The sequence below is a fragment of the Salmo salar genome, chromosome 10 (genome assembly GCF_965601325.2).
Source record: "Salmo salar chromosome 10, fSalSal1, whole genome shotgun sequence".
NCBI lineage: Eukaryota > Metazoa > Chordata > Actinopteri > Salmoniformes > Salmonidae > Salmo > Salmo salar.
This window is the reverse complement of record NC_138300.1, coordinates 68,518,364-68,535,610: the sequence shown is the minus strand read 5'-3', so window position 1 is coordinate 68,535,610 and position 17,247 is coordinate 68,518,364. Positions and strand designations below refer to the sequence as shown.

At 41.4% G+C, this 17,247-nt stretch overlaps 1 protein-coding gene across 2 annotated transcripts in view; it reads right to left on the bottom strand.

The window, feature by feature from the left end:
• The window catches only part of abtb2b (ankyrin repeat and BTB domain containing 2b), a 177,431-nt gene that overhangs the window by 43,768 nt on the left and 116,416 nt on the right, over window positions 1–17,247 (bottom strand). For both annotated transcript variants that reach the window (XM_014123879.3, XM_014123880.3), the window contains one exon: window positions 13,775–13,985. In XM_014123879.3, coding sequence (XP_013979354.2) covers window positions 13,775–13,985 — 211 coding nt within the window. The remainder of the gene's footprint in view (window positions 1–13,774; window positions 13,986–17,247) is intronic.

Below are 17,247 nucleotides of genomic sequence, written 5' to 3'. Positions count from 1 at the left end.
GCTCCGAGACAGGATTGTGTAGAGGCACAGATCTGGAGAAGGATACCAACACACTTCTGCAGAATTGAAGGTCCTCAAGAACACAGTGGCCTCCATCATTCTTAAATGGAAGAAGCTTGGAACCACCAAGACTCTTCCTAGAGCTGGCCGCGCGAAGCAATCGGGGGAGAAGGGCCTTGGTCAGGGAGATGATCAAGAACCTGATGGTCACTCTGACAGAGCTCCAGAATTCCTCTGTAGCGATGGGAGAACCATCTAGAAGGACAACCATCTCCTCAGCTCTTCACTAATCAGGCCTTTACGGTAGAGTGGCCAGACGGAAGCCACTCCTCAGTAAAAGGCACATGACAGCCCGCTTGGAGTTTCCAAAGGCACCTAAAGGACTCTCAGACCATGAGAAACTAAATTCTCTGGTCTGATGAAACCAAGATTGAACTCTTTGGCCTGAATGCCAAGTGTCACGTCTAGTGGAAACCTGGCACCATCCCTACGGTGAAGCATGGTGGTGGCAGCATCATGCTGTGGGGATGTTTGGAGACTAGTCAGGATTGAGGGAAAGAGAGATCATTGATAAAAACCTGCTCCCGAGCGCTCAGGACCTCAGACTGGGGCGAAGATTCACCTTCCAACAGGACAACGACCCTAAGCACACAGCCAAGACAACACAGAAGTGGCTTTGGGACAAGTCTCTGTATGTCCTTGTGTGGCACAGCCAGAGCCTGGACTTGAACCCGATCAAACATCTCTGGAGAAACTTGAAAATAGCTGTGCAGGGACGCTCCCCATACAACCTGACAGAGCTTGAGAGGATCTGCAGAGAAGAATGGGAGAAACTCCCCAAATACAGGTGCGCCAAGCATGTAGTGTCATACCCAAGACTAGGGGCTGTAATCACTGCCAAAGGTGCTTCAATGAAGTACTGAGTAAAGGGTCTGAATACTTATGTAAATGTGATGTTTAATTTTGTATTTTTTTTTTTATTACATTTTCAGAAATATATAAAAACCTCTTTTCGCTTTGTCATTATGGGGTAGATTAATGAAGGAAAAAAATATTTAATACATTTTAGAATTAGGCTGTATTGTAACAAAATGTGGAAAACCTCAAGAGGTCTGACTACTTTCCGAATGCACTGTATATCCATTATCAGTGTATTTTACATTGTAATAAAGCCAATGCAGGCTTATCACAGTAAGGTGTGTGCACCCTAACCCCTGACTCCTCATCCTACCCCTCAACGGCTGATCTTAGATCAGGGATTTAGAGCCAATGAGATGTAAATACAAACAAGCTAGACAGAGTTTAACTGACCTCTGATTTGTACACAGCACGTGTCTGGACTCATGTAGATCTGGGTCCATTACAACTACAACAGATCTGATAGCAATCTAATAACGAGAGAGACTCAGACCTTGGGATTAATCATATTAAGTTGCCCTCAATCACAGATCTACGATCAGATTACCTTGCTTCCACACATAAATGTAAACATTACAAAATTGAAAATATCTGAGGGGCAAAAAAAAAAAAAAAAAAGGGTGTAGGGGCAACTTTATCTCCCCACTTTTTATCATCACTACACATTGTCCAATTAGACAGCCACTTTTTACAGCTAGAGCGTGTGTGTGCGTGTGTGTCTGCGTGTGTGTGTGTGTGTATGTGTTTAGGGTGGTCTGGGGAGTCGAATTACTCATGCTTTGGAAGCAGAAATTGTTGGTTTGGGAAGGGAGAGGAGAGGTAAGGAAAGGGTAAAGTAAATTGGTCATGAACATCTCTCACTGATGAAAGTTGTTGTTTACATTAACTGTATTTAGTGGGATGACTCAGTGGCATTAAAATATACCACACATGTACAAAAGAATGCACACACACCCACACACACACTTGTAACAGACGCACACAAACACACACATATTAACACAATGCTTTCACGGCATTGTCTGTTGAATGTTGAATTAATTCTGTTCCTGTGATAAGACGTGTTGAGTAGAGTTGGGGTCTGCTCAAATGTCTGATGTCTTGGGCCACACAGAGATGTGGTTAGAGTTTACAACAAAATGTTAATGGAGGTTTCTGGAGAGAGTGTGAGGGGGAGGGAGAGAGAGAGAGAGAGAGAGCAAGAGAGCGAGGGAACATTATGGTGGCATCACACTATAATTATTGTCAGATACTAATTGTACCTCACATCTCTCACACACACACACACACACACACACACACACACACACACACACACACACACACACACACACACACACACACACACACACACACACACACACACACACACACACACACACACAGGTCTGGTGGAATGGAGAGTTATGTGTGGTGTTCTTTTCTCTTTGATAATAATGAGGAGAGCATATTTGCTCTTTCATCTCTTCAGTAGGTCCTATGATTGAGTGTAGTCTGGTCCAAGGGTGTGAAGTGAACGGAAAGGCACTGGAGCGACGAACCGCCCTTGCTGTCTCTGCCTGGCCGGTTCCCCTCTCTCCACCGGGATTCTCTGCCTCTAACCCTTTTACGGGGGCTGAGTCACTGGCTTACTGGTGCTCTTTCATCCCGTCCATAGGAGGGGTGCGTCACTCGAGTGGGTTGAGTCACTGACGTGATCTTTCTGTCCGGGTTTGGCGCCCCCCTCGGGTTCATGCCGTGGGGAAGATCTTCGTGGGCTATACTCGGCCTTGTCTCAGGGTAGTAAGTTGGTGGTTGAAGATATCCCTCTAGTTGTGTGGGGGCTGTGCTTTGGCAAAGTGGGTGGGGTTATATCCTTCCTGGTTGGCCCTGTCTGGGGATATTGTCGGACAGGGACATAGTGTCTCCCGACCCCTCCTCTCTGTCTCCAGTATTTATGCTGCAATAGTTTGTGTCGGTGGGTTAGGGTCAGTCTGTTATATCTGGAGTGTTTCTCCTGTCTTATCCGATGTTCTGTGTGAATTTAAGTATGCTCCCTCTAATTCTCTCCCTCCCCTCCCGGGGACCTGAGCCCTGGGACCATGCCTCATGACACCTTACTGTCCCCAGTCCACCTGGTCGTGCTGCTGATTCAGTTTCAACTGGTCTGCCTGCGGCTATGGAACCCTGACCTGTTCACCGGACGTGCTACCTTGTCCCGGACTTGCTGTTTTTGACTCTCCCTCTACCGCACCAGCTGTCTCTAACTAAATGTTCGGCTATGAAAAGCCAACTGACATTTACTCATGAGGTGCTAACCTGTTACACCCTCTATAATCACTGTGATTATTATTATTTGACCCTGCTGGTCATCTATGAACATCTTGGTACTGTTATAATCTCAACCCAGCACAGCAGAAGAGGACTGGCCACCCCTCAGAGCCTGGTTCCTCTCTAGGCTTCTTCCTAGGTTCCTGCCTTTCAAGGGAGTTTTTCCTAGCCACTGTGCTTCTACATCTGCATTGCTTGCTGTTTGGGGTTTTAGGCTGGGTTTCTGTATAGCACTTTGTGACATTGGCTGATGTAAAAAGGGCTTTATAAATACATTTGATTGATTGATTGAGGTACAGTATGGGAGACAGCTGGAGCAGATGTGTGTGTGTGTGTGTGTGTGTCTCAGGATTAGGGTTGCAAAGCTACTGATAATTTACCAAAGTTACCAGAATCTACAGTACTTTTGGTAATTAACAGAAAATCTATGGCAATCCATCGTAACTTTGGTAATTTATACTTGAATAACTTTGTAAAAAAATATTAACATATAGTGTTAATTTATTATATCTGTGTCCATCTTATCCATCACTTTCTAGTAGATAGAACATATGGTTCAAGAGAAAATAGCCTAATTAATCAAAAAAGCATCTAATCAACAATGGCATTATTTTCAATTAACTCCGCAACTCTTCCAACTATTAACTTTTCACAACTGCCACCAGTTTGATGCCAAAACATTCACAACAAATACATATTGACATAGTAAAATAAATAAAAGTTCGTAAAAAGAAAAAAATAACCTTAAAAGGAGATTTCATGCTGACACCCTCATACTAAACACCAATGGTATTCACCAAGTTGATGGTTTATATTTAGGATAATGTTTTACAGCTTTACAGACACCTGTGATAATCTGAAGTACCCAAAAGAGCCACTAGATGTCTTGTGATATATTACATACAATTCTTGAGATACCAAAATTCTGGTAGTTTCCTGGTAAATGTAGAAAGTTTCCAGTAATATACTCTCCCTTTGCAACCCTACTCAGGAAGCGCACACAAAAAACACACCCACACCCACACACACACACACGCCGCTCCTACCATAACAAAACACAAACATTCCCTTGGATGCATATACAATCATAAACTCAAATGAAAAACACACACAGCCCAATGGGCACAGATATCAATTCAACATCTATTCGGGAAAATTGTATTGAAATGATGTCAAAACAACATTGATTCAACCAATGTGTGCCACTCGGAGATTGACATGCCTAAAAACACTAGACTAGTGAGTGAGAGCAGCATCCACTTTGTATGCAAGAGTGCATAGATCCCTTTACACAGCTCACTCTTAAGTGTGTCATTAACCCTTGAACATGCAGGAGAAATTTCTCCTGAACTTCTTAAACACACACACACACACACACACACACACACACACACACACACACACACACACGGCAGACCTAGGAAGGAAACTTGTACGTACAGTACCAGCCAAAAGTTGACACACCTACTCATTCAAGGGATTTTCTTTAATTTTACTATTTTCTACATTGTAGAATAACCGTGAAGACATCAAAACTATGAAATAACACATATGGAATCATGTAGTAACCAAAAAAATGTTAAACAAATCAAAATATTATTTAGATTTGAGATTCTTCAAAGTAGCCATCCTTTGACTTGATGACAGCTTTGCACACTCTTGGCATTCTCTCAATCAGCTTCACGTGGAATGCTTTTCCAACAGTCTTGAAGAAGTTCCCACATTTGCAGAACACATGTTGGCTGTTCTTCCTTGACTCTGCGGTCCAACTAATCCCAAACCATCTCAATTGGGTTGAGGATGGGTGATTGTGGAGGCCAGGTCATCTGATGCAGCCCTCCACCACTCTCCTTCTTGGTCAAATAGCCCTTAAATAGCCTAGAGGTGTGTTTTGGGTCATTGTCCTGTTGAAAAACAAATGATAGTCCCACTAGGCGCAAACCAGATGAGATGGCATATCAATGCAGAATGCTGTGGTAGCCATGCTGGTTAAGTTTCCCTTGAATTGTAAATAAATCACTGACAGTGTCACCAGCAAAGCACCCCCATACCATCACACCTCCTCCTCCATGGTTCATGGTGGGAACCACACATGCGGAGATCATCCGTTGAGCAACTCTGCATCTCACAAAGACACAGCGGTGAGAACCAAAAACCTCAAATTTGGACTCATCAGACCAAAAGGACAGATTTCCACTGGTCTAATGTTCATTGTTCGCGTTTCTTGGCCCAAGCAAGTCTCTTCTTCTTATTGGTGTCATTTAGTAGTGGTTTCTTTGCAGAAGTTCGACCATGAAGGCCTGATTCAAGCAGTCTCATCTGAACAGTTGATGTTGAGTTGTGTCTAGGGTTGCTTTGGGGAATGTTGCTTAAAGTCATCAAAAAAAGTTAGCTTATAACAGTGAACCTTTTTAGTGGGATATACATAAGGCAATTCTAGGTCTTGTGGCATATTCTGGCTAAACTATCCCCAATTCAATGGAATTGCAACCTTCTGCATGCAGAGTAAATTCTTCCATTACATGTGCAGTGCACTCTTCCATCACATGTACAGCTGATTCTCAAGATCTTGCACACTAATGAGATGCTATTGAGCCCACACGGTCTGAGCCAAGGACTACATGCTTTCTGGTTTGATTACAATACTGGGGGGAGTGAATATATTTTATATGACATACATGCTTTTTTGTTAATTAGTAAATCGTAGCCTACAGCAAAGTGTGTTTAAATCATTTCTAACTTGTTAACAATTTTAGTTTTTGCTACCATGTGGGTTTAGCTTGCTTGAGTCTGCTAACGGAGGAGGGTTAATTCACCTGTTTCCATACAGGTTTCATTTTAAAACATTTATTTTACTTAACCTGTTATGGCTAGGGGGCAGTATTTTCACGGCTGGATAAAAAACGTACCTGATTTAATCTGATTATTACTCCTGCCCAGAAACTAGAATACGCATATAATTATTAGCTTTGGATAGAAAACACTCCAAAGTTTCTAAAACTGTTTGAATGGTGTCTGAGTATAACAGAACTCAAATGGCAGGTCAAAACCTGAGAGATTCCTTTACAGGAAGTGGCCTGTCTGACCATTTATTGTCTTTCTTTGACATCTCATTCCAAAACTTAGGATCTCTGTGGTAACGTGACACTTCCCACGGCTCCAATAGGCTCTCAGAGCCCGGGAAAAACCTGAATGTCGTCATTCCAGCCCCAGGCTGAAACACATTATCGCCTTTCTCAAGTGGCCGATCAAGGGACAGTGGGCTTAGGCGCGTACACTGGCCGCCCCCGTCTTTCTGTTTTTTCCTCTGTTTACCCGAAAAGGAGATTCCCGGTCGGAATATTATCACTTTTTTACAAGATAAATTGCATAAAAATTGATTTTAAACAGCGGTTGACATGCTTCGAAGTACGGTAATGGAATATTTAGATTTTTTTTGTCACGAAATGCGCAATGCACGCGACCATGATTTACCATTTTGGATAGTTTCTGGAACGCACGAACAAAACGCCGCTATTCGGATATAACGATGGATTATTTTGGACCAAACCAACATTTGTTATTGAAGTAGCAGTCCTGGGAGTGCATTCTGACGAAGACAACAAAAGGTAATCAAACTTTTGTAATAGTAAATCTGATTTTGGTGAAGGCTAAACTTGCCGGGTGTCTAAATAGCTAGCCCGTGATGGCTGGGCTATGTACTTAGAATATTGCAAAATGTGCTTTCACCAAAAAGCTATTTTAAAATCGGATATATTCGAGTGCATAGAGGAGTTCTGTATCTATAATTCTTAAAATAATTGTTATGCTTTTTGTGAATGTTTATCGTGAGTAATTTAGTAAATTGTTTTTAAATTCCCCGGAAGTTTGCGGGGGGTATGCTAGTTCTGAACGTCACATGCTAATGTAAAAAGCTGTTTTTTTTATATAAATATGAACTTGATTGAACAAAACATGCATGTATTGTATAACATAATGTCCTAGGTGTGTCATCTGATGAAGATCATCAAAGGTTAGTGCTGCATTTAGCTGTCTTCTGGGTTTTTGTGACATTATATGCTAGCTTGAAAAATGGGTGTCTGATTATTTCTGGCTGGGTACTCTGCTGACATAATCTAATGTTTTGCTTTCGCTGTAAAGCCTTTTTGAAATCGGACAGTGTGGTTAGATTAACGAGAGTCTCGTCTTTAAAATTCTGTAAAATAGTAATATGTTTGAAAAATGGAAGTTTTCGGATTTTAGAGGAATTTGTATTTCGCGCCACGCCCATCATTGGATATTGGAGCAGGTGTTCCGCTAGCGGAACGTCTAGATGTAAGAGGTTAAGCAGTTAGATTAAACAATTCCTAACTATTTATCTGCACATGGAATGGTATTTTTACAAAAAAAATTCAAATCTTTACAGGAAAATGCCACGGGCACTATCTGATGTGTGGAGACATTTCACTGCAGCTAATGTAGAAGGAAAAGCTGTGTATATTTGCAAATACTGTGCCAAATCATATGTGAAGAATGCAACAAATATGCAGAATCATCTGGACAAGTGCATAAAGTTCCCTCATTGCTCACAACAAGCAACCTTTGACAAAAGTCCCTCTACATCTATTCGAGGATAAAATTATGGATCAGACACATTATCAATAGCAACAGCTCATGGTCCTCCAAGAATCAACATTTTTTTGACTCAATGGAGGAACATAGAGAAATGCTGATGAATGTCTTGCTCGAGATGTGTATGCAACTGGTTCACATCTGATGCTCACAGGAAATGTGTATTGGAAGAGATTTTTGAATGTTCTTCACCCAGCATACACCCCTCCAACCAGACATGCTTTATCTACTAAGTTGCTAGATGCAGAGTTCAACAGAGTTCAAGTGAAGGTAAAGCAAATCATAAAGAAAGCAGACTGTATTGCAATCATCTCTGATGGGTGGTTGAATGTTCCCGGGCAAGGAATAATTATCTACATCATCTCCACCCCTCAACTAGTATTCTACAAGAGCACAGACACAAGGGACAACAAACACACCGGTCTCTATATTGCAGATGCGCTGAAGGCAGTCATCAATGACCTTGGACCACAGAAGATATTTGCACTGGTGACAGACAATGCTGTGATCATGGTCGAAAGTGTAGGAGCCATACCCTCACATCACACCCATTGGCTGTGCTGCTCATGCATTGACTCTGCTCCTGAAGGACATCATGGCACTGAAAACAATGGATATACTCTACAAGAGAGCCAAGGAAAAGGTTAGGTATGTGAAGGGTCATCAAGTTATAGCAGCAATCTACCTCACCAAGCCAAGTGAGAAGAATAAGAGCACCACATTGAAGCTGCCCAGCAACACCCGTTGGGGTGGTGTTGTCATCATGTCTGACAGTCTCCTGGAGGGGAAGGAGTCTCTCCAGGAAATGGTCATATCACAGTCTGCCGATATGGACAGCCCCATCAAGAGGATCCTCCTGGATGATGTATTTTGGGAAAGAGCGGTAAGCAGCCTGAAACCTATAGCAGTAGCCATTGCACAGATTGAGGGAGACAATGCCATCCTGTCTGATGTTCAGACTCTGCTTGCAGATGAAAGAGAAGAAATCCGTACTGCCAGTCCCACTTCACTGTTGCTCCAAGCAGAGGAAACTGCAGTTCTGAAATACATCAAAAAGCGTGAAGACTTCTGCCTGAAGCCCATACACTCCGCAGCGTACATGTTGGACCCCAAGTATGCTTGAAAGAGCATCCTGTCTGGTGCAGAGATCAACAAGTCCTGTGGTGTCATTATTACCGTGTCTTGCCACCTTGGCCTGGATGAGGGCAAGGTTCTTGGCAGTTTGGCGAAGTACACTTCCAAGCAAGGGCTTTGGGATGGAGATGCATTATGGCAGTCGTGCCAACATATCTCATCAGCCAGCTGGTGGAAGGGAATTTGTGGATCTGAGGCTCTTTCCCCTGTTGCCTCCATATCCCACCAACATCAGCCGCCTCAGAGCGCAACTGGTCCTTGTTTGGGAACACACACACCAAAGCACGCAACAAGCTGAACAATACAAGGGTTGAAAAATTGGTGACCATCCGGCCAAATTTGAGGCTTTTTGAGCCTGACAACGAGCCATCCTCAACAAGGTTGGAAAGTGACAGTGAAGATGAGGCCTCAGAGTCTGATGTTCAAGAGGTGGACATTGAGGAGGTCCAGGGAGAATGCATGGAAGCCTGAGAGGAAGACAACCAAAGCTTTAGTTTCTAGACTATCATTTTACAGATGTATGTTGAAAACGTTTTTGGGAGATGTGATGGATCATTGGGATCATTCAAATTTCCCTTTCTTTTGTTGTTCAGTGAAATCATCCCGTGTGAAGAGTCAACTCATTTAATTACAGTTCAATTCGTAACTAAATTGTTTTTTTTTAATTTCTATTTGAAGGTTGAATCATTTGCAATTATGTCTACTTATGATAAGGTAAAAGGTTTATGTTTCTGTCTCCATATGATATGGTAAATATATCCAATGCAAAAAGCATCTACATTTAAATGGTATTAATATTAATTTGCATATATTTCCATTAATTCCCATTCTCCCGTTAATTCCCACAGAAAGTTCCCACCTCTGGATATTCCCCAAAATGTGCAACCCTAGATGTGTCTGTTAATTGAACTCTGTGAAGCATTTATTTGGGCTGCAATCTGAGGTGTAGTTAACTCTAATGAACTTATCCTCTGCAGCAACTCTGGGTCTTCCTTTGCTGTGGCAGTCCTCATGAGAGCCAGTTTCAGCATAGCGCTTGATGGTTTTTGCGACTGCACTTGAAGAGACTTACAAAGTACTTGAAATGTTCCATATTGACTGACCTTCATGTCTTAAAGTAACGATGGACTGTCATTTATTTTTGCTCATTTGAGTTGTTCTTGCCATACTATAGACTTTGTCTATTACCAAACAGGGACATCTTCTGTATACCACCCCTACCTTGTCACAACACAACTGATTGGCTCAAACGCATTAAGAAGGAAAGAAATTCCACAAATTAACTTTTAATAAGGCACACCTGTTAATCGAAATGAATTCCAAGTGACTACCTCATGAAGCTGGTTGATAGAATGCCAAGAGTGTGCAAAGCTGTCATCAAGACAAAGAAAGGGTGGCTACTTTGAAGAATCTGAAATATTATTGAGTAACCAAAAAACACTTTTTTGGTTACTACATGATTCCATGTGTGTTATTTTATCATTTTGACATCTTCACTATTATTCTACAATGTAGAAAATAGCAAAAATAAAGAAAACCCTTGAATGAGTAGGTCTTTCCAAACTTCTCCCTGGTACTGTATGAAGATGTGTATGTGAACACACACACACACACACACACACACACACACACACACACACACACACACACACACACACACACATATCACACCTCCCTCCCTCCCTAAAATGTAACAGGTTCAAAACATTGTCTTTCTAATTTTACCAATTACTTCCATAACATATCAATGAACCCTGGAGAACCAACCTAAGGGAACAGACGTGTAGTTTCATAATGACCACATGAGCTACGTAAGCTGATATTTATACAGCCTTTTATCACATCTTACTGGAGGACAGGAAACCAGGAAATCAGTAGTGAGTCAGTCCTAGTCCACACCCTGTTTTCAGTGGCATACGTACAACACAAGCAGTAACTTCCAGAGAAAACCACCACTCTACAGGGGCTACTTGAGAAGTGATTCTCTTATTTTTATTTATTTAGTTTGAACCTAAATGACTAAAACCAGGTAGAAAGTGTGTAGAAAATGCCTACATTTACTTATTTCATCTCTGAAAACTATCTTTCTTCAATCACAGTATTTTCAATACAGACTATTATCAGCACATTTTGGTTGATTTTGTGGTCTTAAACAAGTAAGCTTACTAACAATCTTCGTTAAAAAAAGGTGTTCTCTTGTCATATACTTGCTACATTTCCAATCAATATAGTATTAAAAATAGTTTCCCAGATTGCATTTTGGCTGGGTTTTTTTTCGCAGTGTGATATTGGGTCGTGACTGAGGCAACCAGGTTTAATTTGAGTCCTGAGGCAAAACCAGATGAGAAATGCCCAATGAGCACACACCATTCAGTTCATTAACATGGTCATGGAACCTCTAATCTCTCACAAATCAGCTATAGGCCTACAACTGTTCAGACACCAATAAACTAATCAGACACTACCAATGAGATAACTATGTCTAAAAACATACAATTACCTTGACCTCAACTTCAAAGCCGGGAAGCCAGCCCGGTTGGGATGGTGTTCTTCGGCTTGCAAGCATCCCCCTTCTTCCTCCAAACATAACGATGGTCATTATGGCCAAACAGTTCTATTTTTGTTTAATCAGACCAGAGGACATTTCACCAAAAAGTACCATCTTTGTCCCCATGTGCAGTTGCAAACCGTAGTCTGTCTTTTTTTATGGCGGTTTTGGAGCAGTGGCTTCTTCCTTGCTGAGCGGCCTTTCAGATTATGTCGATATAGGACTCGTTTTACTGTGGATATAGATACTTTTGTACCCGTTTCCTCCAGCATCTTCACAAGGTACTTTGCTGCTGTTCTGGGATTGATTTGCACTTTTCGCGCCAAAGTACGTTCATCTCTAGGAGACAGAAAGTGTTTCCTTCTTGAGCGGTATGACGGCTGCGTGGTCACATGGTGTTTATACTTGCGTACCATTGCTTGTACAGATGAACATGGTACTTCCATGCATTTGGAAATTGCTCCCAAGGATGAACCAGACTTGAGGAGGTCTACAATTCAAGGTAGGCCTTGAAATACATCCACAGGTACACCTCCAATTGACTCAAAGGATGTCAATTAGCATAAGAGAAGCTTCTAAAGCCGTAACATCATTAACAAGAAATTTGTGGAGTGGTTGAAAAACAAGTTTTAACCTGTTGGGGCTAGGGGGCAGTATTTGCACGGCCAGATAAAAAACATACCCAATTTAAACTGGTTACTACTCTTGCCCAGAAACGAGAATATGCATATAATTGGTAGATTTGGATAGAAAACACTCTAAAGTTTCTAAAACTGTTTGAATGGTGTATGTGAGTATAACAGAACTCATATGGCAGGCCAAAACCTGAGAAGATTCCATACAGGAAGTGCCCTGTCTGACAATTTGTTCTCCTTCTGTGGCATCTCTATCAAAAATACAGCATCTCTGATGTAATGTGACATTTTCTAAGGCTTCCATTGGCTCTCAGAAGGCGCCAGAAAGTGGAATGATGTCTCTCCAGTCTCTGGGCGAAAAACAGCAGGAGATTTTGTGAGTGGTCAGGCTGAGAACAGTAATACTGTAGATGTGCGTTCATGTGAATTCTCCATGTTTTTCTTTCTCTCTTTGAATGAATACAACGTCGCCCGGTTGGAATATTATCGCTATTTTATGAGAAAAATCGCATAAAAATTGATTTTAAACAGCGTTTGACATGCTTCGAAGTACAGTAATGGAATATTTTGACATTTTTTGTCACGAAATGCGCTCGTGCGCCACCCTTCGCTTCGGATACTGACCTGAACGCACGAACAAAACGGAGCTATTTCAATATAACTATGGATTATTTCGAACCAAAACAACATTTGTTGTTGAAGTAGAAGTCCTGGGAGTGCATTCTGATGAAGAACAGCAAAGGTAATCCAATTTTTCTTATAGTAAATCTGAGTTTGGTGAGGGCCAAACTTGGTAGGTGTCAAATTAGCTAGCTGTGATGGCCGGGCTTTCTACTCAGAATACTGCAAAATGTGCTTTTGCCGAAAAGCTATTTTAAAATCTGACACCGCGATTGCATAAAGAAGTTCTGTATCTATAATTCTTAAAATAATTGTTATTTATTTTGTGAACGTTAATCGTGAGTGATTTAGTAAATTCACCGGAAGTTTGCGGTGGGTATGCTAGTTCTGAACATCACATGCTAATGTAAAAATCTGTTTTTGATATAAATATTAACTTGATTGAACAAAACATGCATGTATTGTATAACATAACGTCCTAGGAGTGTCATCTGATGAAGATCATCAAAGGTTAGTGCTGCATTTAGCTGTGGTTTTGGTTTATGTGACATATATGCTTGCTTTGAAAATGGCTGTGTGATTATTTTGGGCAGGGTACTCTCCTGACATAATCTAATGTTTTGCTTTCGCTGTAAAGCCTTTTTGAAATCGGACAATGTGGTTAGATTAATGAGAGTCTTGTCTTTAAAATGGTGTAAAATAGTAATATCTTTGAGAAATTGAAGTTAACATTTTTGAGGTATTTGTATTTCGTGCCACGCGATTCCACTGGCTGTTGACTACGCAAACGTCCCACCTTGCCCAGGGAGGTTAATAACTCCAACCTAAGTGTATGTAAACTTCCGACTTCAACTGTAGATAGGGACATTTCAAAACAGATCTAACATTTTGATAGTGTTATCTGAGAGAGAGAAAGAGAGAGCGTGCGTATGAACTGTGTGTCTCTGTGTGTGCGTGTGTGTGTATAAACATCCATTCTCCATATTCTAACCCCTACCTCTCCTTGCTGAGGGCCATCCTGGGTGGGTCTAGGTTGGGGTTTTCCATGGACTCCATCTGTGGGCAGCGGAGGAAGTAGTAGAGGGTGTGTAGGGCGTCGGGCAACCAGGAGACAATCTGTTGGGGCCGGGTGTGGTGGGCCGGGCTGAGCCCCGGGCGTACGGAGCTCAAACGCTGCATGTGGTGCATGGCTCTAGACACCAGGTCACCTAGGAAAGAGACACAGGGAGGGAGATGGTGAGGGTGAAGGTGAGATTAGGGATGTTGCGGTGTCCGTATTACCGCCACACCAGCGGACACGAGTCATGAAGGCAGTCAAATTCCATGTGAAAGTTTAGTCAAGGTAATTAGGCTTCTCCAAGCTCTGATGCTGCTGATGGTCATTAGCAGCCTACCAAACTTACTAACTGCCTGGTATTCAGTAATCTATTGTCCCTCTAATTACTATGACATCAATGCATATGTAATCGAAAATCTAATCGAACACTTCATGAGAGCCCATAAGCTCATGTTGCGCAACATTTCTATAGGTTATGCAATTGCACAAGGAAACAGAGCGACGGCCTCTACTAAAAAGAGGAGGATCCCATCAGCTTTCTATAGACTAGGCCTACTATATTTATTTCTCAACTTTCCTAATATTAAGCACATTGTTTATCTTTCCAACAGAAGTATAGCATACCTGGTTGACATGAAAATAGTGGCGCAGCAGTCTATGGCACTGCATCTGAGTGCTAGAGGCATCACAACAGACCCTGGTTCGATCCCTGGCTGTATCACACCCGGCCGTGATCAGGAGTCCCATAGGGCGGTGCACAATTGGGAAGAGTTTGGCTGGGGGGGGTAAGCCGTCATTGTAAAATAAGATTTTTTTTCTTAACTGAAATGCCTAGTTAAATAAAGGTTAAATAAAAAATGTTTTTAAAAAATGAACAACGGGAAAAGCATCCTGCATTCGCGATTCAATAATTTTTTCCCACTGCCCCTGTCTTGAGACAGGTGCATAATAACGGTCCATTCTAAATCAAAACAAATTTCTCACATATATTATTTAGTATATGTAAAGACAAGATTAAATCAAGAATAGTGTGATGGGTGACAATATTAGCTATTCGGTGAAATTATACAGTGCATTTGGAAAGTATTCAGATCCCTTGACTTTTCCCACATTTTGTAATGTTACTGCCTTAGTCTAAAATGTATTAAATTGTTTTTTCCTCATCAAAATACACACAATACCACATAATGAGAAAGAAAAAAATGTTTATACATTTTTGTAAACGTATTAAAAGTAAAAAGTAGAAATACCTTATTTACATAAGTATTCAGACCCTTTGCTATGAGACTCGAAATTGAGCTCAACTGTATCCTGTTTCCATTGATCATCCTTGAGATGTTTCTACAACTTGATTGGAGTCCACCTGTGGTAGATTCAATTGATTTGACATGATTGGAAAGGCACACACCTGTCTATATAAGTTCCCACAGTTGACTGTGCATGTCAGAGCAAAAACCAAGCCATGAGGTCGAAGGGATTGTCCGTAGAACTCCGACGCAGGATTGTGTCGGGGACAGATCTCGGGAAGTGTACCAAAACATTTCTGCAGCATTGAAGGTCCCCAAGAACACAGTGGCCTCCATCATCGTAAATGGAAGAAGTTTGGAACCATCAAGTGCAAGTCAAATTGTGAATGAGAGACTAATGAAGTGTGTACAGCCTGCACAAAAAAAAACTATGCAGAGCTCATGCCTTTCAAGCAACGTTTTTCAAATCATCATTAGAGTCGTATCATGCAGCCTTACAATGTATTAAAAATCAAAAACATACAGCCCAACGTTTGTAGAACAACTACAGTTACATTAATAACTCTAAATTAAGAATATAGGAGTACCTATTTCTCTGTTAACTGTTCAACACAGCCGCATATGCGCACTTCCTTAAATTGTTTGGAGAAAATATTTATATTTTATTCAGCTTTGTTCAATTGTATTCGTAATACTATAAAATATTCTACAATAATGCCACGGAATTCTAAGCACATCTTGTCTGCTAAAGGAACTAGTGTAGCCCACAGCCATTTGGCATAGCCAGATTAGGACCTAACATAAACAAATTATGTCGATATAGGACTCGTTTTACTGTGGATATAGATACTTTTGTACCCGTTTCCTCCAGCATCTTCACAAGGTCCTTTGCTGCTGTTCTGGGATTGATTTGCACTTTTCGCGCCAAAGTACGTTCATCTCTAGGAGACAGAAAGTGTTTCCTTCCTGAGCGGTATGACGGCTGCATGGTCCCATGGTGTTTATACTTGCGTACCATTGCTTGTACAGATGAACATGGTACTTCCATGCATTTGGAAATTGCTCCCAAGGATGAACCAGACTTGTGGAGGTCTACAATTTTTGGGCTGATTTCTTTTGATTTTCCCATGATGTCAAGCAAAGAGGCACTGAGTTTGAAGGTTAGCCTTGAAATACATCCACAGGTACACCTCCAATTGACTCAAATTATGTCAATTAGACTATCTAAAGCCATGACGTAGTTTCTGTTATTTTCCAAGCTGTTTAAAGGCACAGTCAACTCAGTGTATGTAAACTTCTGACCCACTGGAATTGTGATACAGTGAATTATAAGTGAAATAAGCTGTCTGTAAACAATTGTTGGAAAAATGACTTGTGTCATGCACAAAGTATATGTCCTAACCAACTTGCCAAAACTAGAGTTTGTTAACAAGAAATTTGTGGAGTGGTTGAAAAACGAGTTAATGACTCCAACCTAAGTGTATGTAAACTTCCGACTTCAACTGTACCTATAGGTTGATGTGTGTGAGCAGCTAAAGGTCCACACAGCTAAACAGCTAAAGGTCAGCTAAAGGTCCACACACACACACATGTTCATAAAACACACACACGTACATAAAACAAACAAACACACCGTACAGTGTTGGGTGAACCATCTACCACTACAGCAATACTCAGCATTGGCCCTCTAGGCTACATCATCCAGCAAAGGATTTTCCCCTTTCTTTCCTTAACCCATTACATTATTTTCTTTTCTTAACCGATTAGTAGTGCCATTACCAGTAAGCACAGCCAGACCAACCCAGTCTAAACAATCATTAATCACTAATGACGTTTGCACTTAATGGACTAGTCAGACAATGACTGGAGGGCTTTTCACACTACTGAGCTGAACTGAGTGGTGCCAAACTAAGCTGTACTGAGTTGGCCTGTTTACACACATCCATCATATAGTTGCTGGAACTATGCTGAATAGGACAAAGTGAAAATAAAATATCTGAGCCAGCACAGTTTGGTTTGGGTCAGCGTGATAGTCAGGGAATGGGAGTACTAAGTGCAGTGAGGCTACACCAATCACCAGGGTCAGGGTCAATGTAGCCACCGGGCTGCTTCATGGTTATTGAGATAATTCAACCAACAACTGGTAGGTGAGGAGTCAGGTCTCAC